We start from the raw sequence: 24,656 nt of genomic DNA, 5'->3' as shown, positions 1-24,656 counted from the left end.
CTTTCTTCAAAAGATATTCCCCTCAAGAATGAATGCAAAAAACCTGCACCTCGTTACCCCAGACCATTTGAAATTGAGAGCATCATCAACCCCTCGGTGGTCAAACTCAAACTGTACAGATCCATGCACATTCATCCCACTTTCCACATCTCTGAACTGAAAACTGTATCTGTCAGCCCTTTTTTGAGCCCTCCTGCTGAACCTCCTCCACCCGCCTGGTTCATTGACATCTACCCAGCTTACACCATCCGGCAAATACTGGATGTGCGCCGCCGAGGCAGGGGTCTCCAGTACATGGTTGATTGGGAGGGTTATGGTCCTGATGACCAATTCTTCATCTTGGACCCTTCCCTTATCCGAGCTTTCCATCATGACAATCTAGACAAGCCTGGTGGTTCGCCTGGAGGCTCCCGTTGAAGGGGGGAGTATTGTCACGGACCCGACCGTTAATTCCCCATTTTCTCCTAATTTCCTTTGATGGTGGCACACCTGATTCTCATCAAGACCTGCAGCATTAGAACCCCGGCTTTCAACCCACTCGTTGCTAGATCGTTCGTTTAGTCAGTGTGGTAATTAACATTTCCCGGCCGCTTAGGATTGTGCTTCAGTTTTGCTTCAGTACCGAGATTTACCTGTGAAACTCAGTCTCTCCATGTCAAGATAAGTACTCTAAGTTTTACTTCTGCACCGAGGTTTATCTGTGTAACTCCGTCTCTCCATGTTAAGAAAAGTTCTGCCTGCCTTCTGCTTTCCTGTACTCCCTTCTGTTTGCTGTTCACCTTTGTCTGCATCCTAGCTTAATCTCTGTGCCAGGGTCCTGCATTTGGGTTTACCTCTTACCTTGTAACAGTTCTATGTTCTGATGAAAATAAAATTGAACTTTTTATCACATCAGACTAAACGCTATGTTTGGCATAAGCCAAACACCAAACATTTATCAGAAACACACCAAGCCTAACATGAAGCATGGTGTGGGATGCTTCACTGCAGCAGACTCTGGAAGGCTCATGAAGGTAGTAGGCAAAATGAATGCAGCAAAATACAGGAAAATCCTGGAGGAAAATCTGATGCAGACTATAAGAGAACTGCATCTTGGGATATTTGATGTCTAGCAAAACAATGACCCCAAGCATAAAGCCAAAGCTACACAGGCATGCCTTAAAAACAACAAAGTTAATGTCCTGGAGTGGCCAGGTCAGACTCCAGACCTAAATCCAATTGAGAATTTGTGGCTGGACTTGAAAAGGTCTGTTCATTCATGATCACCTTGCATTCTGGCAGAGGTTGAGCAGTTTTGTAAAGAAGAAGTGTACAAGATAATAAGAGGCATTGATCATGTGGATAGTCAGAGGCTATTCCCCAGGGCTGAAATGGCTAGCACGAGAGGACATAATTTTAAGGTGCTTTGAAGAAGGTACAGAGGAGATGTCAGGGGCAAGCTTTTTACACAGTGAGTGGTGAGTGCATGGAATGGGCTGCTGGTGGCAGCGATGGAATCGGAAATGATAGGGTCTTTTAAGAGACTCCTGGATAGCTACATGGAGCTTAGAAAAATAGAGGGCTATGTAGTGAAATAAGCCAAATTATTGTTCAAAGTTGTAAAACAATATATTAAAAAAACTTCCGGGGGAGGAGCTAAGTACTTTGTATAGGTACTGTAGATAACAAAAATGCCCATAATTATTGTATTACTAACCCTCATAAGTTCTTGGATCATACTCCAAGATGGTCTACAATTGCCACAATTAAGGGAACTATATCGCACCAATACCAAAGGTTCATTTATTATCAAAGTATACAACTCTGAAATTCTTCAATATCAATGTTTCTTTCAGCTTTGTGTTTCTTATCACTGCCCAGACTAATGTCGCATCCTGGCCACCTTAACCAAAATCTTGACACAATCCCAAACTCACAGTTTACATCAGTCGGTGTACAGCAGAGATTTTTGCCTCCTTAATCAGCTTGGTTTGGACCACACTCAGAGATACAAATATGATAATTAGACTAACACATGAATCAAATCCACCACGCATTGATATCCTTCAGGGTTTCAATCCTGATTCATTTCCTTGCACAGTCCCTGTCAGTCAGTGAGTTAGTGTATTCTGTCCTGGACCAGGACACTTGTCTGCCTTCTCTGCTGGAGCTTCCAAATCACTTTGACAGAGCAGGGACCAGCATTCCTCTCTGTCACCAAAACTATCTCAGAATCAGGTTTATTATCACTGTTAGAAGTCATGACATTTGTTGTTTTGAGGCAGGAGGACAGTGCAAGCGAACAAATTGTCATAAGTTAGAATCAAAAATACATACATAATGCAAAAGAGGAATAGTTAGGTTGGGTTCATGGGCTGTTCAGAAATCTGATGGGATGGGGAAGAAGCTGTTACTAAAATGTTGAGTATGTGTCTTCAGGTTCCTGTACTTCTTCCCTGACAATAGTAACGAGGAGGGAACATGTCCTGGATGGTGAGAATCCTTCATAATGGAAGCTGCCATCTTAAGGCACCACCTTTGTAAGATGTCTTCAATGACTCAGAGGTTTGTGGCCATGATGGAGCTTGCTGAGTCTACAATCCTCTGAAGCTTCTTACAATCCTGTGTATTGGCCCCTCCATACCAAACAAAGATGCAACCAGTCAGAATGCTTTCCATGGTACATCTGTAGAAGTTTGCTAGTCTTTGGTGAAATATCAGATCTCATCAAACTCCTAACGAAGTATAATTGCTGGACTGCTTTCATCATGATCACATCAATATGGTGGAGACCAGGATAGATCCTCTGAAATGTTGATGCTCAGGGACTTGAAACTAATCCTCCATTCCAACACTGACCCCTCAATGAAGATTGGTGTTTCCTTTCCCTAACTTCCCTTCCTGAAGTCCAAAATCAATTTCTTGGTCTTGTTGATATTGAGTGTGGTGTTGTGACACCATTCGACCAGCTCCTGTATGCCTCCTCTTGTTATCTATTTCTGTCTATGGTGCTTTATTGGGTGTAAATTGACTGCTGTTATTTTTGCCATGCTACAAGGTTAGCCACTTTACAAAAGTACGCCATGGTTCATTAGTTCATTGTCAGCTTGCTAGAAATGCTGGCTTTCCATGAGGTGGGTCTTCATGAACTACTGCAGCCCCCCTGACAAAGATACTCCCTTGGTTTAATTTGAGGGAGAGTTGAGGATTTGTGATCCAACAGCATTGAATAGGTTCTAATATAAATTTATGTTCTCAGCCAGCTGGTGTGTGAGGAGTGCTCAGGGGCATCATGAGATCTGGATGTACTTTATATTAGAATAAGCTTGTTTACATTATTTCTTTCCCACAGAATCAGCAAGTCCCCTCTGCTTTCTGCTGCCAAGGACAATAAAGAGAAGGATATTTATAAACTGGCTCAGTGTCCCTCCGTTGATCTGTTTGAAACAGGTGAGAAGGGCTTATTTCATAATAACTATACTCTAGATGGATATCCTGACAATATATTTGATGTCACAATTTTGGATCAGGATTTTATTTAACACTGGAACCTGCTGCTGTTGAAGCAATGTGCCCTGGGCACTGTCCAGTATATGGTGCCATGGCAGTATCTCATTCAAATCCAAGTTCAGTTTGTGAACATTTACTTCCCTCATTGGGTCTGAGAGCACTTACTAAAAATTCATCCTGGCTTGCTTCAGTGAAAGTTTATTTTCAGGATCTGAAATGATGCTGGAATTAAACTGTGTGTGATATTGATAGTAGATGTCAACGTGTAAACCCAGTGCCTGTCACTCTCCAACAGCTCCCTGGAAAAAATTTTTAAAATCTGGCATTAATGTAAAAAGGCTTCTTGTGTTCTGATGTTTACACCTCCTTATCTCAGGAGATAAGGGAATACCTACACTTCATAGATTGTAGTTGTGTGGTGAACTACATATACCTGTCTGGATGCGTCCCCCCGCTGATTGCTCCTGTGGTTCCTCCCACAGACCCCGGTATAAAGGCGATTGGAACCTGGGCCCTGCCCTCAGTCTCCAGGATGTAGTATGGTGGTAAATTGCTGCTTGTTCTTTCTTCCAGCCAATAAAAGCCTATATCTCTCCTCACTTCTCAGAGAGTTATTGATGGTGCATCAAGTTGTAAACATACAAATTGGTGTGAGGGAGCAGATGTGATGGGAGATGAACTGAGTGATGGGAGATGAATCTGAGGAAGGGAGGTTGCCAGCTGGCCTCACTGACTTAGTAAGTCTGCTCAGCACTTACAGCTCTGTCTGGCTCCACCCAGCCTCCAAGTGTTGTGGCTCAGGGCAAGGGAGAGAAGTCATGTAGAAGGGCTCCACTCCTGTCTACAGAAGATACCTGTGGCTGCATAGCAACCAGAAAATCCATCCCCATCCACTCTGCTGGTCTCCCAAACATCCATTCACATGTTTTGGGTTACCTATATTGGGAATTTGTAAATGGTGCTGGACCTGAGGTGGGGAAATCAAATGCAATGCAGGTGACTGCTTTAAAGATTTCCTCCATTCAGAGCTTGTCCTTGAGTTTTATGCTACTTCCCTCCTTAGTTCTTCATCCCAATCACATCATGACCAGCACACCACACAGTTCTTTGTGATTTTGTAGAACATCTTATTTTCCTACTGAGCGTGTCACAGTAATGAATTCAACAGTTTCAGGTTGTCAGAGCTCCTGCGTCTTCCTGCTTCGGTGAACAGTTTTCTTACTTCTGCCTAGTTAAATGTTTCCTTTAGTAACACTTCCTACAGATCAGGATCATTAATCCCTTTCATCTGCACTCTCACTCTCTTCAATGCCTGATCTCCACAGCTTTCTCCTGACACAATCTTGATTTTAAGTTTACTGCTCCCTACATCCTACCTGTTCATCTTGGTTCTGACTTTTCCCAGTTCAAGTGAAAGGTCATCAACCTGAAATGTGAAGGGTATTTCTGCCCAAAGATGCTTCCTGATCTGTTGAGTATGTCCAGCCCATCATTGTTCTGCTTTTGTATTGTCTACATCTTTCTGTCAGAGGGGAAGTAACAATGACAGGTTAAAGCTAGGAACTATCTTCTACCTTCATAAACCATCCTTGATATGGAATCATCTGAAACATTGGCATTGGAATTGAAGAGGCTGCTCCCACTATGCAGTCCCAGTGTGAAAAACCATGGTCACAAAAGGTGCCGCAGTAATTTTCCTTCAGAACAGTCATTGTGTTAGTTATAGTAGAGCCACCTTTAACCATCAACCTTCCCCAGTGGGTTCAGCAAAGCCCTTGGTTTTTCTCCAAACTCCATCGTTCCTGTTTTCAGACGTCTATTTGTTGCCCAATAAGTTAATGAATCTCTTGGGCTTTTCTTTCATACAGGTGCAATGGGGGAGACAGCACTTCACGTGGCAGCCATGCACGATAGCAACAGGGCGGTGATGGCGCTCCTTCAGGTGGCTCCTGAGCTCGTGAACATTTCAGTCACGGGAAAGTTATACAAAGGTACCTGCTTCAGATCCAGGCTCTCAGCATTCTATCGTCTGAGGGACAGTCAGATCTGGGGCTCGAGGTGGAGGATGGGACCCAAGCAGAGTACACACCGATCGAGGGCAGTGTTCTGGGTCTGTTGTGAGTGAAGAATATAAGTGTGTATGGAGTGAGGTGTGGGGGGGGGGGGGTGAAGTGCAGGGAAATGGTGTGAGTGGTTTTGGAGTGGAGGAGTGAAGTGTGAGGTGTGATTCGAGAGTACCAGGGATGGTATTGAGAGTGTGCGTGGCAGGCAGTGAGTGAGACTAGGCAGTAAAGTCAATGAAAAGGGAATGAGAATTTTGCAACATCATTCTTGTCTATGTTTGGGTACATAGATAGTTAACCAAAGCCCAGTGTGGAAGTGTTGAGATTTTTCCCTTTGTAAACAGGAGTAACAGCCCTTCATATCGCTGTGGCAAATGAGAATGTGAGTCTGGTGAAAGAACTGATCAGGCGAGGAGCAGATGTGGCCACATCTCGGACAACTGGCACCTTCTTCAGCCGCAGCAGAGGAAGGGTCATGTATTATGGTGAGTGCACACTCTATCCAGCCTAGAATCAGTGTCAGAACCCATGGTTACAACCTCCTGGAGCAGCACAGTCAGTAGTTGTCAAAGTGCACCAACACAGAAAAAGTGGAAGTTGTAGATCTTTGATTCAATAGAGCAACTTTCATTTATGTAGCACTTTAAATGTTGGAGAATGTCCCAAGCCACTTTATAGGACATTTTTAGAAGGTTGACACTGTGCCTCTTCAGGTGATATTTGAATCGGTGCCTGAAACTTCAACTGTGGAAGAGAACTGCAAGAAGTGCATTAAAGGAGGTCATCAAACAACCTATGATAATTTTAAAGTATATGCTTAATCAAAGAGAAAGGAACATCTTAACACCAATTTGTGGAAACGAGCTTGAACACACTGCACAAATTCCTAAATTCCACAAATACAGGCTCCTTGTGCTCTGGGTGGCCCAGTAGATACCATGACAACTGACATCTCCCACTAGCACGACTTTACTGTTCTTACGACTAGGTTGAAATTTTTTAACTCATCTGCTGCTAAAGTTCTCACTGACTATTGTTGGGGGTGTATAATATAAGGATGATCATCCCTTCTTATTTCTAACTTCTACCCTATTCTACCCTATTGATCTCCAAGAATATATTCTCAAAGCATTGCTGTTATGACCTCTCTTATCAAAAAAGGTTACACCTCCTCCACTTCTGATAAGAGGAACAAATTTATTTTTACTTTGTCCATGCCGCTTATAATTTTCATCCCTCCTTCACCATTTCCCATTCCCTTTTCCCTCTTTCACCTCATCTCCTTGTCCACCCATTACCTCCCTCTGGTGCTTCTCCCCTCTTTTCTTTCTTCCATGGCCTTTGTCTCTTCTACCAATTTTCTTCTCGGCTCTCTACTTCATCCCCCCCCCCTCCCATTTTCAGCTATCACCTTGTGTTTCTCTCTCCTTTTAAATCTACTGCTCAGCTTTTTCCTCCAGTCCTGCCGAAGGGTTTTGGCTCCAAATATTGACTGTACTCTCTTCCATAGACGCTGCTGAATTCTTCCAGCATTTTGTGTGTGTTGCTCAGATTTCCAGCATCTGCAGATTATCTTTTGTTAGTGAGAAACCTTCTACAAGTGTTTAAAGCAGATTGATTATTAAGGAGAACAGAGATTTCCATGGTAAATGTTTCCATTGAGAGCCAATAGTATAAGGAGCTTGGGTTTTAAATTTGATGGATAAAAGAACCAATTGTGGAATAAAGAGAAAATTGCCACGCTCATCTCCTTCTACCGTAGGTCACAAATTTACCAATCACCCCGTTGAGTTATTAACTAAGGAGTTATTAATTTCAAACTTTCTGCATAATCACGCAGAGTTAAACTGCATGTGCAAGTAAAGAGAGCTGTATAACTCATCTCCTTCTACTGTAGGCCACGAACTTATCAATCACTCCTGTTGTAGACACTTTCTGGAAGTCCAAGATCCATATGCTCCACAACTGCTGGACTAAGTGTGTAAACGTAGGAAGGGACTATGTTGAAAAATAAATGTGCTAGGTTTTCTGAAATTGACTTCTTTTACCTTAGGTCACAAACTTATCAATCACCCCTTGTAACATCGCCACCTTGTTGATAATCAACACTGGCGCACCTTAGTGTGCTTAGCCCACTGCTCTACTCTCTCTACACCCACGACTGTGTGGCTAGGCACAGCTCAAATGCCATCTATAAATTTGGTGATGACACAACTATTAATGGCAAAACTTCAGGTGGTGACAAGAGCACGTATAGGATCTGTTGGTTGAGTGGGGTCACAGCAACAGTCTTACACTCAACATCAGTAAGACCAAAAAATTGATTGTGGATGAGAAAGGATAAGGAAAAAGCACGCACATCAGTTCTCATCAAGGGATCAGAAGTGGAAAGTGTGCACAATTTCAAGTTCTTGGGTGTCAACATTTCTGGGAATCTATCAATGCTGTTACAAAGAAGGCATAGCAGCAGCAATATTCTATCAGGAGTTTGAGAAGATTTGCTATGTCACCAAAGACACTGCAGAGGTATGTGGAGAGTATTCCAACTGTGTACCACCATCTGGTATGGAGGGGGGCACTGCACAGGATCAAAAGTATCTGCAGGAAGTTGTGAACTTCAGCTTCATCATTGGCACTAGCCTTCCAACATCCAGGATATCTGCAAGGAGCGATGCCTTAAAAGGCAGCGTCCATCATTAAGGACCCCCATCACCCAGAATGTGCCCTCTTTTCATTGTTTCCATCAGAGAGGAGGTACAAGCATGAAGGCTCACAATCAATGATTCAGAAACAGCTTGTTCTCATCTGCCATCAAATTTCTGAATGGACATGGAACCCATGAATACTACCTCACTACTTTTTTTTTTGCTGTATTTAATTTAACTTTATACTAATTTACAGTCTTTGTTATTATATATTGCAATGTATAGCTGTCACATAACAACAAATTTCACGACATACTCCAGTTATATTCAACCTGACTCTGATTCTGATGGCTTAAGAGGAAATGTTGAATGAGCTAGGTGTGCTAACTTCTACTTTACAAAAAGACCACTCAACAACCTGATGGCTAAAAGAGCATCTTTATCTGGGACGGCAAATGATACTTACAATACAGAGGCTTCCAGGTACCTCGTGCGGCATGGGTGGAGGAACTATATACAATGCATATATATAGTAGAAAGAGCGAAAGTAAAGACCCTGCCAACCCCGGATCCCACCTCTTGCTACCAACAGCTCCCCGATTAGTACTAACTTACTTTTAATAATACTCACATTACAACACTTCTCCTCCTTTAAAATCCAACATATATAACTGGAAAATAAAAACAGTGGTATTATTAGCAATAGGTTACCAATACAAAAACACCTAAAACAAACATGGCAAATTCAACATTCAATCTAACAACAAAAGAAACTATCCAATCAAAGATTGTGGAGGTTTGTGAGGGCGCTGCGATCCCCTGGTGACCCTGGTGAGGATGTTTTGGGTGGATCTAGTGTTGGGGACACAAGAAGGGTCTGTGTGTCTACGTGAGAATTTCTAGCCTCTTCAGGGGACTCTGCCCCCTCTGCCAGTGTCTCTCCCTCTAGCAAAGTCACTGGTGGACATGCTTCCCCAGTAGTCTGTCTCACCATTGGAAACTCCATAGAACTATCTACCTCTGAGCCGGAATCATGATGCAGGCGCACATGGTCCTGATGTCTGTGGAAAACATGCCCATCAGTCGGCTTAACGACATAGGAGACTGGACCACTCTGCTTAAGAATAACACCAGGTAGCCATTGTTGATTGTTTCTCACATAGACATTGTCATCCGGTTCTAACTGTCTGTCTCACGCATATTGATCATGTCCCTCCTTCTGCTTTTCCTGCTTTCTCTCCACTTTTGCCTTCATGTCCGGGCACAGCAGGTCCAATCTTGACTTAGGCCTCTCCGCTGGAGTGCGTACAGTTGTAGTCTGTGGAGTGAGGCGGTATTTAAACAGGAAACGTGAAACCCGGGTACTAAGAGAGTCCCCTGTCATCCACTTCAGGCCTTCCTTCACTGTCTGAACAGCCCACTCAGCCAAACCATTTGAAACTGGGTGGAAAGGGGGCGTCCGAATGTGATGAATGCCATTCTGCCGCATGAATTCACCAAATAGCTCACTGGTGAACGTCGGGCCATTATCAGTGACCAGAGTGTCAGGCAACCCGTGGACTGCAAACACTTGCCTGAGCTTGTCTATGGTTGAGGGGACTGTGATGTTGCTCATGATGTGAGCCTCGATCCATTTGGAATGCACATCTACCGTTACAAGAAACATCTGTCCCATAAAGGGGCCAGCAAAGTCCAAATGTAGCCTAGACCAGGGGTAGACAGGCCACTCCCATGGGTGCAAAGGAGCTGGTGGTGGCATGTTCTGATTGGTCTGACTCTATGTGCATGACTTTACCTTGTTCTCCAGATCCTGATCCATTCTTGGCCACCAGACGTAGGATCTTGCAAGGCTTTTCATTCGAGACACCCCTGGGTGAGTCTCATGAATTTCCTCCACAATCTGTGAACGGCCAGGGGGAGGCATGATGACCCTCACCCCCCCAGACAATGCAACCATCCTGCAGACTCAGTTCTGTCTTGCGTTTGGCATAAGGCCTCAGTTCCTCTCCTTCCACAACTCTGGGCCAACTTTGTAAAAGAAAAGTCTTGACTTGAGACAGGACTGGGTCCCTCTCTGTCCATTGCTTGATCTGGGTCGCCTTTACAGGTGTCGTGGACAGCCTCCCCAATAAAAACACAGTCTCTGGAGGCACATATATAGTAACAAGTGTCTCAGATAAAGGTAGTCGACTCAGCACATCGGCATTTGCATCCTCACCCGCTCTGTACACGATAGTATACTGGTAGGCTGACAATGTGAGAGCCCAACGCTATAGCCTGGCTGAGGCTAGCAGTGGGATGCATCTGGTCTCCCTAAAAAGGCTCATCAGTGGTTTATAGTCTGTATAAATCATGAATGCACGTCCATAGAGGTACTGATGAAAATGTTTGACCGCAAAAACAATGGCCAGACCTTCTTTGTCTAGCTGTGAATATCCCTTCTCAGCAGCCGTCAGGGTACGTGAAGCAAAACCAATAGGCTTCTTTGAACGGTCCTCCATTACGTGTGAGAGAACTGCCCCGACTCCATCGGGTGAAGCATCGCATGGAAGGGTGATCTCCTTGTCTGGGTCATAGAGAACGAGCAGCTTTGCTGAGTGCAGGAGTTCTTTCACTTTCTTGAAAGCTTCCTCCTGCTCTTCACCACACTGCCACTTAGTGTCATTGTGAAGCAGCTTATACAATGGGGCCAAAACAGGTCCAGAGGAAACTTGCCATAATAATTCACCATGCCCAAAAATGATCTGAGTTCAGTGATGCTCTTGGGGCTTGGGGCCTCCTTGATAGCTCTCACTTTGTCCTCCACTGGGCAAAACCCCTCAGCTGTAATCTTGTGTCCCAGGTAGGTCACACTCGGAGCCAGGAACATATATTTTCTGTGATTCAACCGCAGCCCAGCATCTGAGAGTCTGTTCAGCACCTGTTCTAAATTAACAAGATGCTCCCCCTCCGTGGCTCCCGTGATCAAAATACCATCAAGATACACTTCTTGATGGAATCCCCTGCAGCAAAGACTCCATTGTCCTTAGGAAAATGGCGGGGCTAGACGCCACTCCAAACACCAGGTGATTGTATTTCAATAATCCCTTGTGCGTATTGATGGTGACGTACTCCTTTGAATCCTTGTCGAGTGGGCGCTGTTGGTAGGCGTGGCTCATGTCCAGCTTTGTGAACAGCTTACCCCCTGACAAGGTCGCAAACAGATCATCCACCCGTGGCAATGGGTACTTCTCCAGCTTAGAGACCTGATTCACCGTAAGCTTGTAGTCCCCACATATCCTCACCGTTTTACCAGCCTTCAAAACTGGAACAATAGGAGCCGCCCACCTTGAAAACTGGATGGGCTCAATGATGCCCAGCCCCTGTAAATGTACCAGCTCTGTCTTGACTTTGCCTTTCATGGCATAGGGCACTGACCTGGGCTTAAAGAAACATGGTGTGTCCTCACGGTCGACATAGAGTTTCAAGGTCACGCCCTTCAGTGTGCCCAGCTCGTCCCTGAAAATGTTACTATACCGCTGCAGAATGTCCTCCGTTGTGCGTGCATATTTAATTTCATGCCAGTTGAGCCAAATTTTGCGAATCCAATTGCAGCCCAAAAGACTGGGCCTTAGCTATCACCAGCCTGGCTTCAGCTTTCTGGCCCCCGGCCAAAATATCCACATGTGAATAAGGTATGGGCTGCCCCACATAGGTCTGAGTTGGAGCTCAGATGGTCTGATGGGAGGCAGGTTGGATCCCCATGTCCTCCTGTAGGTCTCTTCACTAATGACCGATGCAGTAGCCCCTGAATCAATCTTGAACTTAATGTCCTTTCCCTTGACAATGACTGTGGCATTCAGGTGGTCCCTCATCCGTCTCTACCCCAAACATGTTGTGGGCACACGCTGCCTCCTCATCTGCTTCTCCTAGGTGGTGTGTGGCTGCCTGAGTCTGTTGAGCTTTCCCCTGCCCAGGCTTAACTTTACCCTTCATGCTCTTGCACTTTTTAACTAAATGTCCCTTCTTGCTACAAGCATGGCAGAGAGTATCTTTGAATTTACAAACATTTGCCAGTCTCCCTCCTGACTTGGAGCACTGCTGCCAACTGTGACCCCCCATATCCAAGTCAATGGTGGGATCTCCCCCAACAAGTGGCGTTGTATGGCAGCATTAATAATGCCACATACTAATCTGTCACAGAGCATGTCATCCAACACGGCTCCGAAATCTCAATGCTCCGACAGCTGCCGAAGCTCGCCCACAGACTGACCTGGCTTCCGGACATGGCTGTGAAACTTGAACTGTTGAACTATCACTGAAGGCTTCAGATTGTGGTGGTTCCCCACGAGCTTGACCAGTTCGTCGTATGGAATTTCTCCCGGTTTCCGCGGTTCCATATCAGCTTGTATGTCTTTGCCCCACACACACTCAGGTGAATAGAGCGCTTCTTAGCCTCCTCAGTAATTCCATTAGCATAGAAAAAGTGGCCCAACCTTTCCTCATACTCCAGCCACTCCTCGATTTGTTCGTCAAACACACCGACCGTTCTGAACGTAGCCATCCGAACGCAAGGCACCTCGCCCGCTCACAGCTCCTGATCAAAAAAGTCCACAAAACCAGTTTACCTCGTTGCCAAAAATATGTGGTGACTTCTACTTTACAAAAAGACCACTCGACAACTTGATGGACTAAAGAGCATCTTTATCTGGGACAGCAAATGATATTTACAATACCGAGGCTTCCTGGTACCTCGTGTGGCATGGGTGGAGGAACTATAAAAATGCGTACTGGGAGTAGAAAGAGCGGAAGCAAAGACCCTGCCAACCCTGGATCCCGCCTCTTGCTACCAACAGCTCCCCGATTAGTATTAACTTACTTTTAATAATACTCACATTACAACACTAGGGATTTTCACTTTAGAGAAAAGGAAGATGAGAGGTAACTTGATAAAAGTGGGTAAGATAATAAGAGGCATTGATAGAGTGGACAGCCAGAGATTTTTTCTGGGGTAGAAATGGTTTAATGCAAGGCAGATACAGTAATTACAAAACGCAAAGTACACTGCAGATACTGTGGTCAAAGCAACATGTACAAAAGCTGGATGAACTGAGCAGGTCGGGCAGCATCTGTTGAAACGAGCAGTCAACACTTCATTTTTAATTTTTTAAAAAAGGTCTCCGGAGTCGATAAGGGCAGTGATGGTACAGGAGACAATGGTTTGATGTTTTTTGGTAGGGTCCTGTTCCAGGGGTAAGTAAGAGGAGGTGTCAGAGAGCATGTTTGGTCTCAGTGAGGTAGAGGTCCATCTGCCAGACTACTACAATTAATAATTACAAGGTGCTTGAAGGAAAGTACAAGGGGGATATCAGAGGTATGCTAGAGAATGGGGTGGTTGGAATGTGTTTGCAGTGGTGGTGGTAAAGGTGGATGCACTTGGAACATTAAGGGATCTCTTAGATTAGCACATGACTAAAGAAAAATGGAGGGCTATGCTGGAATAAGTTTAAAAAGTTGTTGCAACTTAAGACAGTTAGACCTAGGAGCAGAATTAGGCCATTTAGCCCATATACACCACTCTGTCTTTCAATCATGGCTGAATCTTTTTTCTCTTCCTCAACTTCATTTCCCAGCCTTCTTTCCATAACCATGTCCAATCAAGAACCTATTAATCTCTGTTTTAAATACACCCAATGACCTGGCCTCCATAGCTGCACATGGCAACAAATTCACTCTAGCTAAGGAAACCATGCTGACTTTGTCCTATCTTGTCCTGTGTCACCAAGTACTCCATCACCCTGCCTTTAACAATCTTCTCAACCACTGAGATCAGGCTAACTGGTCTACAATTTCCTTTCTGTTGCTTTCCTCCTATCTAAAAGAATGGAGTGGCATTTGCAATTTTTCAATCCTCTGGCACCATGCCAAAGTCCAATGGTTTTTGAAAGATCATTGCTAATGCCACCACAATTTCTAATGCTACCTCTTCAGAACCCTAAGATGCAATTCATCTGGTCTAGGTGAATTATGTACTTTAGGTCATTCAGCTTTTTGAGCACCTTCTCCTTTGTAATAGTAACTGAACCCACTTCTCTTCCTTCACACACTACAACATCTGGCACACTGCTGATGTCTTCCACAGTGAAGACTGATGCAAAATACTCATTTAGTTCATCTGCCATTTTCTTGACCACTGTTATTATCTCTTGTCTCATTTTCTAGCGGTCCTATATCCATTCTCATCTCGCTTTTATATTTTACATACTTGAAAAAGCTTTTACTATCCCCTTTGATATTATTTGCTAGCTTACTTTCATATTTCATCTTTTCCATTCTAATGATTATTTTTTAGTTGCTCTCTGTAGGTTTTTAAAAGCTTCTCAATCCTCTATCTTCCTACTAATTTTTGCTTTGTTGTGTTCCCTCTTCTGTTTTTACATTATCTTTGTCTTCCCTCGTCAGCCATAGTTGTACTATTTTACCATTTGAGTATTTCTTCAGTTTTGGAATACATACATCCTGAACATTCCCCATTTTTCCCAGAAACATACACCATTGCTGCTCTGCTGACATCCCTGACAGCAGCTCCTTCCAACTTACTTTGGCCAACTCCTCTCTCATATCATGGTAATTTCCCTTACTCCACTGAAATACTGCTATGCAGACACACTGAAATACTGCTATGCAGACATTAGTTTCTCCCTATCAACTTTCAAGTTGAACTCAATCAACTTGAAGGTTGTGGCTGAAGGGCTTGTACTGTGCTGTAATGTTCTATGCTTAATATTCTGAGGCCTCAGGACCACAGGGTGCGAACCAGAGCAAAGGACAAACTAAATCTGTTCCAGAGGCAGCCAATCCTAGGCTTCATTGACCAACCTGTCCTCTGTGTGTACCGCTTTATGCTGCAGTAGGTTACTACAGTCTGGATGTAAGTAGCACTTCAAAGATGGGACCCTTATTTACTGACAGGCCACAGGGGTTGTAGAGGTCCCCTCATGGTGAGCAATAGTTATAGACCATTACCAAGGCTTTAAAATATTTCCAACGTGTTTCGGAGATTTAAAAAAAATTAACTGCCCCTCAACAACTACATCATTTTACCACACAACAGAAATTCCCTCTGTTCCATCCACTGCCCTTCTCAACTTCTTGGCTTTTAGACTAACTTGTGTTGACTCTTTCTCAGTCCTGATGAAGGGTTATCCATCTGAAACATTTAATCTTCTTCACTCTCCAGAGATGCTGCCAACCTGCTGAGTTTTTCATTTTTTATCTCGGCTGTCATGCTCCATTTGTCAGAAACACACTCACTAATGGTCTCTATCCAGGAAGGAAGCTAATAACCCTATGAGTCTTTTTCACTATCTGACATACCGTATTCATTTTCACTGTAAGGAAACAGGCCATTCAGCCCATTGAGCAAATGCTGACCGTTGAACACCCATGTCAATTTTATTTCCAGCTTTCTAAAGATAAGATTTCAGCAAATGGTCTACAGTCATTAGTCCAGTGTCATAGGAAGTCTTCAATGCACCAGTGTCAATTTATAGGTAACCTAAATAGTTTCAAAATAAATATGCAGAAAGTTAGGTATGGTCCATGGGTTGAGATTCTAAATTAGAGAAAGGCCAATTTTGATGGTATCAGAAATGATCTGGCAAGTGTGAATTGGACCAGACTGTTGTCTGGCAAAGGTATACTTGTTAAGTGGGAGGCCTTTGAAAATGAAATTTTCAGAATACAAAGCTTATATCTGTCTGTCAGAGTAAAAGGTAAAGATAACAAGTGTAGGGAACCTTGGTTTTCAAAAGATATTGAGGCCATGGTTTAAAAAAAAAGGAGGTGCAAAGTGGATATAGCTGGACAGGAACAAATGAGGTGAGAAAGGCTATAATGGATTTCAGAGTGATCCGCATCAGCTGGAAAAATATGTTGAAAATGGCAGGTGGAATTTAATGCAGGCAAGTGTGAAGTTTTGTACTTTGGTAGGACCAACCAGGATAGGTTTTACTCAGTGTACAGTGGGACACTGGGGAGTGTGGCAAAACAAAAGGATCTGGGAAAGCAGGTCCATGATTCATTGAAAGTGGCATCACAGGTAGATATGTTCATAAAGAAAGCTTTTGAAAGATGGGCCTTCATAAATCAAAGTACTCAGTAGAGGAGATGGGTGAAGTTGTGCAAGATGTTGGTGAGGCCTAATTTGGAGTATTGTGGGCACTTTTGATCATCTGCATACAGGAAAGATGTAAACAAGGTTGAAAGTACAGAGGAAATTTACAAGGATGTTGCTGGATCTTGAGGACATAAGGAAAGATTGAATAGGTTAGGACTGTAATCTTTTGAATATAGTGTAATGGTGAACTCATGAAGGATTGGACATAGGTGTGGAGGAACAGCAGGATCCCCAGGAAGGCACAGAAACAAGAGGTTAAATATTGGAATCAGAGCTTCAGAGGAGCAGCACCATGAGAATTCATACTCTCTGACACAATGACCATGACCTCCACCCCCTCAACCCACGCACTCTTCCCCCACCCACACCCCATCCCACCGCCTCCCCCTCCCCTACCTCACCTCCCCATCATACCCCCACCCATCTCCCATTCTCTCTACCCCACCCCTCCCGTAACTCACCTTCCCCACCTATTACCTACCCCCTCAACCTCACTACCCCACCTCCCCTTCACCCCCTACTCCACCTCCCATCTCCCCCCTCATCTCCTACTCCACCTCCCATCTCCCTCTCACCCCTCCTATCCCACCTCCCCCTCCTCACCCCCTACCCCACCTCCACCCACAAGGCTTAATGACTCTAGTTAAGATATTGATTAGTAAATACAGGTGCTCAAAAACTTTATAAGCTCAACACTCTATGGGAAGCCACAGGGGTCATGACATGAAGAAGATAGAGAGATTTGATATTCGAATACAAAAGTATGAGGGGTATAGATAGTGTTATGTACCCCGTAACTGGGTGTCTTACTAGCAAAAATAGTATCCATTGGAGTCTGGTACTATAAGAATTTTCAGCATTCTCAGGGTCTTGATCCGAAACATTGACAATTTCTTTCCCACAACAGATGCTGCTTGACCTGTTGAGTTCCTCCAGCAGATAGTGTGTTTCTCTAGATTCCGGCATCTGTAGACCCCTGTGTCTCCAGCCCCAGATTTTGATTCAGATTACACTCCTTCAAATATCACTTCTGGCTGTGTTTGCTTTCCAGGGGAACATGTGTTGTCCTTCGCTGCCTGTGTTGGGAATGAAGAGCTAGTCCAAATCCTGATTGACAATGGAGCAGATATTACAGCACAAGATTCCTTGGGTAAGAGCAAGAGGCAGTCCTTGGGATCAATTCACAGTTCTTACCAGGAATAATCACCAATTAGGAAAGCCACAGATGCCATGCTGTTATTGAGATCATTCTAGACTCTCAAACCACTTCACTGTAATTTTTTTGGGACACAAATTGGTAACTAGTAGTACCTAGAAAAATTCTTCTGTTGGTGTTGTGTGACATGAGTGTTGATCAGGAAGTATTGGGCTCCTTCACTTACCCCTGGGGTAGCAAATATACCTTGTGCTCAAGAATCAAATGTGAAGTTAAAGAGTGTTCCAGCATGGACATGGTTCATTCAGATCAACTGGTCAAGATACCTATATATGTAAGTTTGTTCCATTTACCAGGCTTGGCTACTTCCCTCTAAATTTTTTCCTATCTATATACCTGCCTAAATGTCTTTTAATATTCTTGTACCTGCCTTAACTACTTCCTCCAGCAGCTTGTTGCAAATACCCACCACCAAAGAAATTGCCCCCTTTAAAATCTTTCCCCTCTCACCTTAAACCAATGCCTTCCAGTTTTTCATTCCCTTTCCCTGGGGGGTGGGGGAAAGGTCTGTGTGCATTGCTAAACTGAGATCTTTAGATCTTCCAACACAAGACATGTGAATGTGTCTGCTGAGTTACTGCTGGCACCTCCTGATTGTTCTGTCAGTAGAAAATAGACAAGGGTAGGACTAGTGTAAAAATGGCTATTTGATGGTTGCTGTGGATTCAGTAGCCTCCCAGGCCTATTTCCGTACTATATTTATGTGACAGCTGATGTAGAGATGGTTCTATAGAAGCCTAGCAACCAGGATTTGGTAGGAGTGATGACTAGAGGAGAGATACTGAGTTTAATTGGTAAGAATGAAAGGGTAATCTGTTCCCATTCATTTGAAATCCCTTAATCCTGATGCATTCTTTCACCAGGTAACACTGTTCTACACAATCTGGTGCTGCAGCCAAGGAGCACCTTTGTCCCACAGATGTATGATTTAATTCTATCCTATGATGAGCCAGAGAGCGAGACTGCAGTTGATACCATTGTCAACAAAGATGGTCTCTCTCCCTTCAAACTCACTGCGGTTGAAGGAAATATTCAGGTCAGAAGCATTGGTTTCTATTTTAACTTCCACTATTATCTTACCAAGTTTTGACTGTATCGTTCCACTAATATCGCCATCTCAGATTGCTCTCCCCGTAGCTAATAATCACAGATGAATAGTTTATCATCTGTGTGGGCAATACTTTCCTTACCCAAAATATCTTTATAGACATCTTCCAGGAAAGGGAAATCAGAAGGTAATGGACAGGACTCAGAAATCTACTGAGTTTTTTTTTGTATGTGACCATTGGATTTTATTGTGGTACATTGCTAAATCATAATGGAACAGAACATGCTGAAAGCATTTCAGTTGGACAGATAAGAGAAAGGTAACATTCTGTTCAAACACCCTATACTGAACAAGGAAGGAGATGAAGCTTGTTAAGCTGCAGGAGAGAGGCAGATGTATCTCTTAGGGTGACCAAAGGAATAAGTTGTAGTCAAAGACATCAGTTACAGCAAGATGTGGCTTTGGAAGTGGGTTTTGGTTAAATCCTCATCAAAGGCAGGAAGGGAAATAGGCATCAATAATTGTAAACAAGGGTGATAAAAAGCGATTGAAATCTCATCAGATAGCAGAATGCTATCAAATTAGACAAGAAAATATGCAGATGCTGGAAATCCAAGCAACGCACACAAGATGCCAAAGGAATCCAGGCCAGGACCCTTCGTCAGGACTTTTCAGGTCAGACTCTTCTAAATTAGTAAATTGCTTCATTGTTGTCACATGTACCAGGATATAGTTTTAAACAAAATGTTTTGCATGCCATCCATACAGATCATTTCATCACATCAGTGCATTGAGGTAGTACAATGGAAAAGCAATAACAGAATGCAGAATGAAGTGCTCTGTAGGCAGATATTAAGGTGCACAGTTATGACAATGTAGATTGTGAGGTCAGAGGTTCATCTTATTGTTCGAGGAAACGTTCAGTTGTTTTATATAAGAGGGACAGAATCTGTCTTTAAGCCTGGTGGTCTTTGCCTTCTTGCTTTTGCTGCTTGTCAATCTTAGTTTCTTGTGAAATGGACATTTAGTGAACTCTATATTCCTGATTCCATCAAAGTCATCCCGTTCCTGTTCCATATCACCCATGTTTTTCTTTGCTAGATGTTCCAGCATCTATTGAAGAGGAAGGAGAAAGATGCCCCAATGACCTATAGTCCCATATGCAGCACGTACTATAACCTCTCCGAGATCGACTCCTGGGGCGATGACTACTCAGTGCTGCAGCTGGTGATCTCCAGTGAAAACAAGGAGGTAACTGTGGGAGTAGAACTGTTTGGGGAAAGGGAGACTGTATAGAACAAGTATAGAGCATTAATATCTTCTGATTAAAAAAATCCATTATTCAATTGTTAATTCGGATATAAAGTTTCATAAGGTCTGGGGACCTTTTATTAAGTATTTTCACAATTTTCCCCTTAATTAAGTTTCTTTTTCAGTCCCTTGCTTTCAGCTCTTTTTTTTTGGTCGTAGGCATTATTATCTTCTGTTTTCAAGTGTATTTACGGTTTTAGGGGTTTGAATGTCCTGATTTATATTTTCTACATTTTGTTTTGGTTGGTCTGGAGTTTTTTTTTGTTGTGGGGCTTGGGGAGGACACTAACTTTACATGACTTCAATTTGGGTGCTTTCTCAATTATCTTATTTTGTATTATATTACTATTGTATGTTTATCTTGCACTGTACTAATTTTCTACTTTGTTTTGGGTTTTTTTTTATTTGTAGTGTTGTAGAAAATGCATTAAAAATCAATATAAAAAGAACTCAGGAGGTCAATCAGCACCTATACAGAAAATTTTGGGACTGAGATCTTAGTCAAAACTGGGAAAGTAGGATCAAAAAGGTACAAACATTTGTAAGTTACACAAAATATATTGGGAGGGATGGAGTGGAGAAAGAGTGATAGGGTAAGACTGGGGAAATGGGGTAATGTTTTTATTTCCCCATGTTGTGAGCTGCTAATCACAAAGTGGTGGAACACAACCCTTTCTCCTTCCCTGTACTGATGAAGGAACATTGACCTGAAATGTTAACTTTCCACAGATGCTGCCTGACCTGCTGAGTGTTTCTTCCACCCTCTGACTTTATTTCAGATCTCCAGCATTTGCAGATGTTTTAATGTTCATTGTTCCCTTGTGTCTCACTGCACAGGCACTGAAAATTTTACGCCTTTCCCCAATGAAAGAACTCATCCACCTGAAGTGGAATGACTATGCAATATATTATATACGAATCCTGGCTTTCCTCTATCTTATTTACATCACCATCTTCACATTCTGCTGTGCTTATCGGCCACTGAAACCCAGGCCCAGCAATACAACTAGTGAGAAGGACTCTGCATTATATGTCGAGAGAACCCTACAGGTGTGTATAAGCTGTGTCCCCATCCAGGCACCAACCAGCTGTATTTCAGCACTGTCATTTTCTCTGACTATTTGCAGTCAGTGGCCATGAGTTGATGTTAGGATCAATAGCAGGGAATAATGTTGCAAAGATAGGGGGCACTCGGGTAAAGAGTGGTCAAGAAAAAACAATTGTGGCTGCTGGTGAAGCTCACAGATTTGTTATGCGTGTGTGACATGTCCTCCAATCACTCCAATAAAGATTATTCCAAAAATTGAATTCATTCAATCCTTTATTAGCAATTATCAAACATACAGTCTAGATTAAACTTAAGTGTAACCAAGTGGTCAACGAAAGATATAACATCCATCGGTCCCCATCTCCAAACTGATGTGAACAAAGCACGAATACATAACTTATTCACTTTGCTTTTACCACACCCTCACTCTTGTAACTAGCTAACATAATAAATGTGCATAACAGAATACAATGCAGAAATAGAGAACAGATGCATGGCTCCTACAAGCTCCACAGTGGTAATATCAAGGGAGTTATTGTACTTTAGTTTACAGCATTTTATCTTACCACTAATTGTTATTGACAATCTCTATACTGCCAGACTCTCACAGCTACCTGGACTATTCCCCTTCCCATCCTGTCTCTTGCAAAAAGGCTATCCCCTTCTCACAATTCCTCCGTCTCCGCTGCATCTTCTCTCGGGATGAGGCTTTTCATTCCAGGGCGAAGGAGATGTCTTCCTTTTTTAAACAAAGGGGCTTTCCTTCTTCCACCATCAACTCTGCTCTCAAACGCATCTCTCCCATTTCCCACACATCTGCCCTCACCCCATCCACCTGCCACCCCACTTGGGATAGGGTTCCCCTTGTCCTCACCTCCCATCCCACCAGCCTCCGGGTCCAACGTATAATTCTCCGTTTACTTCTGCCACCTTCAACGGGATCCCACTACCAAGCACGTCTTTCCCTCCCCCACTCTTTCTGTTTTCCGCAGGGATTGCTCCCTACGCTACTCCCTTGTCCACTCGTCCCCCCCATCCCTTCCCACCAATCTCCCTCCTGGCACTTATCCTTGTAAGCGGAACAAGTGCTACACCTGCCCTTACACTTCCTCCCTCACAACCATTCAGGGCCCCAGACAGTCCTTCCTGGAGAGGCGACACTTCACCTGTGAGTCGGCTGGTGTGGTATACTGCGTCCGGTGCTCCTGGTGTGGTCCTTTATATATTGGTGAGACAAAACACAGACTGGGAGACCATTTCCTGAACACCAATGCTCGGTCTGCCAGAGGAAGCAATTTCTCCCAGTGGCCACACATTTTAATTCCATGTCCCATTCCCATTCTGATATGTCTATCCATGGCCTCCTCTACTGTCAAGATGAGGCCACACTCAGGTTGGAGGAACAACACCTTATATACCAGCTGGATAGCCTCCAACCTGATGTCAAGAACATTGACTTCTCTAACTTCCGTTAATGCCCCTCCTCCACTTCTTACCCCATCCCTGACATATTTAGTTGTTTGTTTTTTTCCTCTCTCTCTCGAAATGTCAACAGTGCTTCTCCTTATAGATGCTGCCTGGCCTGCTGCATTCCACCAGCATTTTGTGTGTGTTGTTTGAATTTCCAGCATCTGCAGATTTCCTCGTGACTGCCAAATCTTTATGGCTATGGAGCATCACTGCACCTGTATTACCTTGAGACTGCAGAGTTTGACTCTATTGCTTCTGTTGTTTGGTTGCTATGAGTCTTGAATTGATTTCATTAGGATGGAGACTGTTGATGCAAAAAATAAAAACTGCTGAAGGAAGAGCAGCATCTGTAGATGTAAAGAGATAGTTAACATTTTGGGTCAAGACCATGTGTCAAGACTCCCCAGTCTCCATGCTTGTGAGGGTCAGCAATAATGTCTTCAACTTTGCCCATGAAATTGGTCATGTAATGCAACCCATTTCATTCCAGATGTTGGGATGAAGTTATAGGTGGGGATTCAGATTTCTGGGTCATTAGGACCTCTTTTGGGGCAGGTGTGACCTGTACGAAAAGGACGGGAGTCACTTGAATCCCAGAGGGACCAATATCCTGGCAGAGAAGTTTTGCTAAGGCTATTGGGGATGGTTTAAACTAGGAGTGCTGGGGGGGGGGGGTGGGAACCAAACTGAAAAGACGGAGGAAGGGGCTGTCAGCTCACAAATAGAGAAAGCTTGGAGACAGCGTGAGTGGGAGAATAAACAGGTGATAGACAAGGGATGTGCTCAGACTGATGGTTTGAGATGAGTCTATATTAATGCAAGAAAAATCATAAACAAGGCGGATGAGCTTAGTGTGTGGATTAATACTTGGAACTATGATGTTGTGGCCATTACAGAGACTTGGATGACTCAAGGGTAGGAATGGTTACTTCAAGTGCTGGGTTTTAGATGTTTCAGAAAGGACAGGGAGGGAGGCAAAAAAGGTGGGGGCTGTTGATCAGACATAGTGTCACGTCTGCAGAAAAGGAGGAAGTCATGGAGGGATTGTCTACTGAGTCTCTGTGTGTGGAAGTTAGGAACAGGAAGGGGTCAATAACTCTACTGGGTATTTTTTTATAGTCTTCCTAATAGTAACAGGGACATCAAGGAGCAGATAGGGAGACAGATTCTGGAAAGGAGTAATAATAACAGGGTTGTTGTGGTGGGAGATATTAATTTTCCAATTATTGATTGGCATCTTCCTAGAGCAAGGGGTTTAGATGGGGTGGAGTTTGCCAGGTCTGTTCAAGAAGGTTTCTTGACACAATATATAGATAAGCCTACTTTACCATAGCATTGGAGAGGGAAAGGCAAGCTACGGAAGTGTTTAATTAGAGTAAGGGGAAATATGAAGCTATCAGGCAGGAACTTGGATGCAGAAATTGGGAACAGATGTTCTCAGGAAAATGTCTGCAAAAATGTGGCAAATGTTCAGGGGATATTTGCATGACGTTCTGCATAGGTACATTCCAATAAGCTGGGAAAGGGTAAAGGGTGGTAGGGTACTTGAACCGTGGTGTACAAAGACTGTTGAATATTTAGTCAAGAAGAAAAGCAAAGCTTACAAAAGGTTCAAAATACTAGGTAATTTTAGAGATCTAGAAAATTATAAGGCTAGCAGGAGCTTAAGAATGTAATTAGGAGAGCTGGAAGGGGCCATGAGAAGGCCTTGGCGAGCAAGATTAAAGATAATCCCAATGAAGAGCAAGAGGATAAGACGTGAGACAATTAAATGTGACAGAGGAAAAGAGTCCATGGAATCGGAGGAGATAGCGGAGATACTTAATGACTACTTTATTTCAGTGTTCACTATGGAAAAGGACCTTGGCAATTGTAGGGATGACTGACAGTAGACTGAAAAGCTTGAGCATGTAGATATTAACAAAGAGGAAGTGCTGGAGCTTTTGGAAAGCATCAAGTTGGATAAGTCACCAGAACCGGACGAGATGTACCCCAGGCTACTGTGGGAGGCAAGGGAGCAGATTGCTGAACCCCTGACACTGATCTTTGCATCATCAATGGGGATGGGAGAGGTTACAGAGGATTGGAGGGTTCCAAATGTTGTTCCTTTATTCAAGAAAGGGAGTGGAGATAGCCCAAGAAATTATAGACTAGTGAGTCTTACTTCAGTGCTTGGTAAGTTGATGGAGGAGATCCTGAGAGGCAGGA

The 24,656-nt window shown here is 43.5% G+C and overlaps 1 protein-coding gene across 1 annotated transcript in view; it reads left to right on the top strand.

Annotated features, from left to right (window-relative positions):
- LOC132380199 (transient receptor potential cation channel subfamily V member 6-like) overlaps positions 1–24,656 on the top strand; it is an 81,701-nt gene that overhangs the window by 11,416 nt on the left and 45,629 nt on the right. The window contains exons 2-8 of the mRNA XM_059948886.1: positions 3,332–3,429; positions 5,358–5,480; positions 5,897–6,037; positions 17,407–17,505; positions 18,435–18,607; positions 19,721–19,870; positions 20,768–20,980. Coding sequence (XP_059804869.1) covers positions 3,332–3,429; positions 5,358–5,480; positions 5,897–6,037; positions 17,407–17,505; positions 18,435–18,607; positions 19,721–19,870; positions 20,768–20,980 — 997 coding nt within the window. The remainder of the gene's footprint in view (positions 1–3,331; positions 3,430–5,357; positions 5,481–5,896; positions 6,038–17,406; positions 17,506–18,434; positions 18,608–19,720; positions 19,871–20,767; positions 20,981–24,656) is intronic.

This window comes from Hypanus sabinus, chromosome 23, assembly GCF_030144855.1.
Source record: "Hypanus sabinus isolate sHypSab1 chromosome 23, sHypSab1.hap1, whole genome shotgun sequence".
NCBI classification, from domain to species: Eukaryota; Metazoa; Chordata; class Chondrichthyes; order Myliobatiformes; family Dasyatidae; genus Hypanus; species Hypanus sabinus.
Note: the sequence above shows the minus strand (reverse complement) of the source record. Positions and strands in the feature narration are given on the sequence as shown.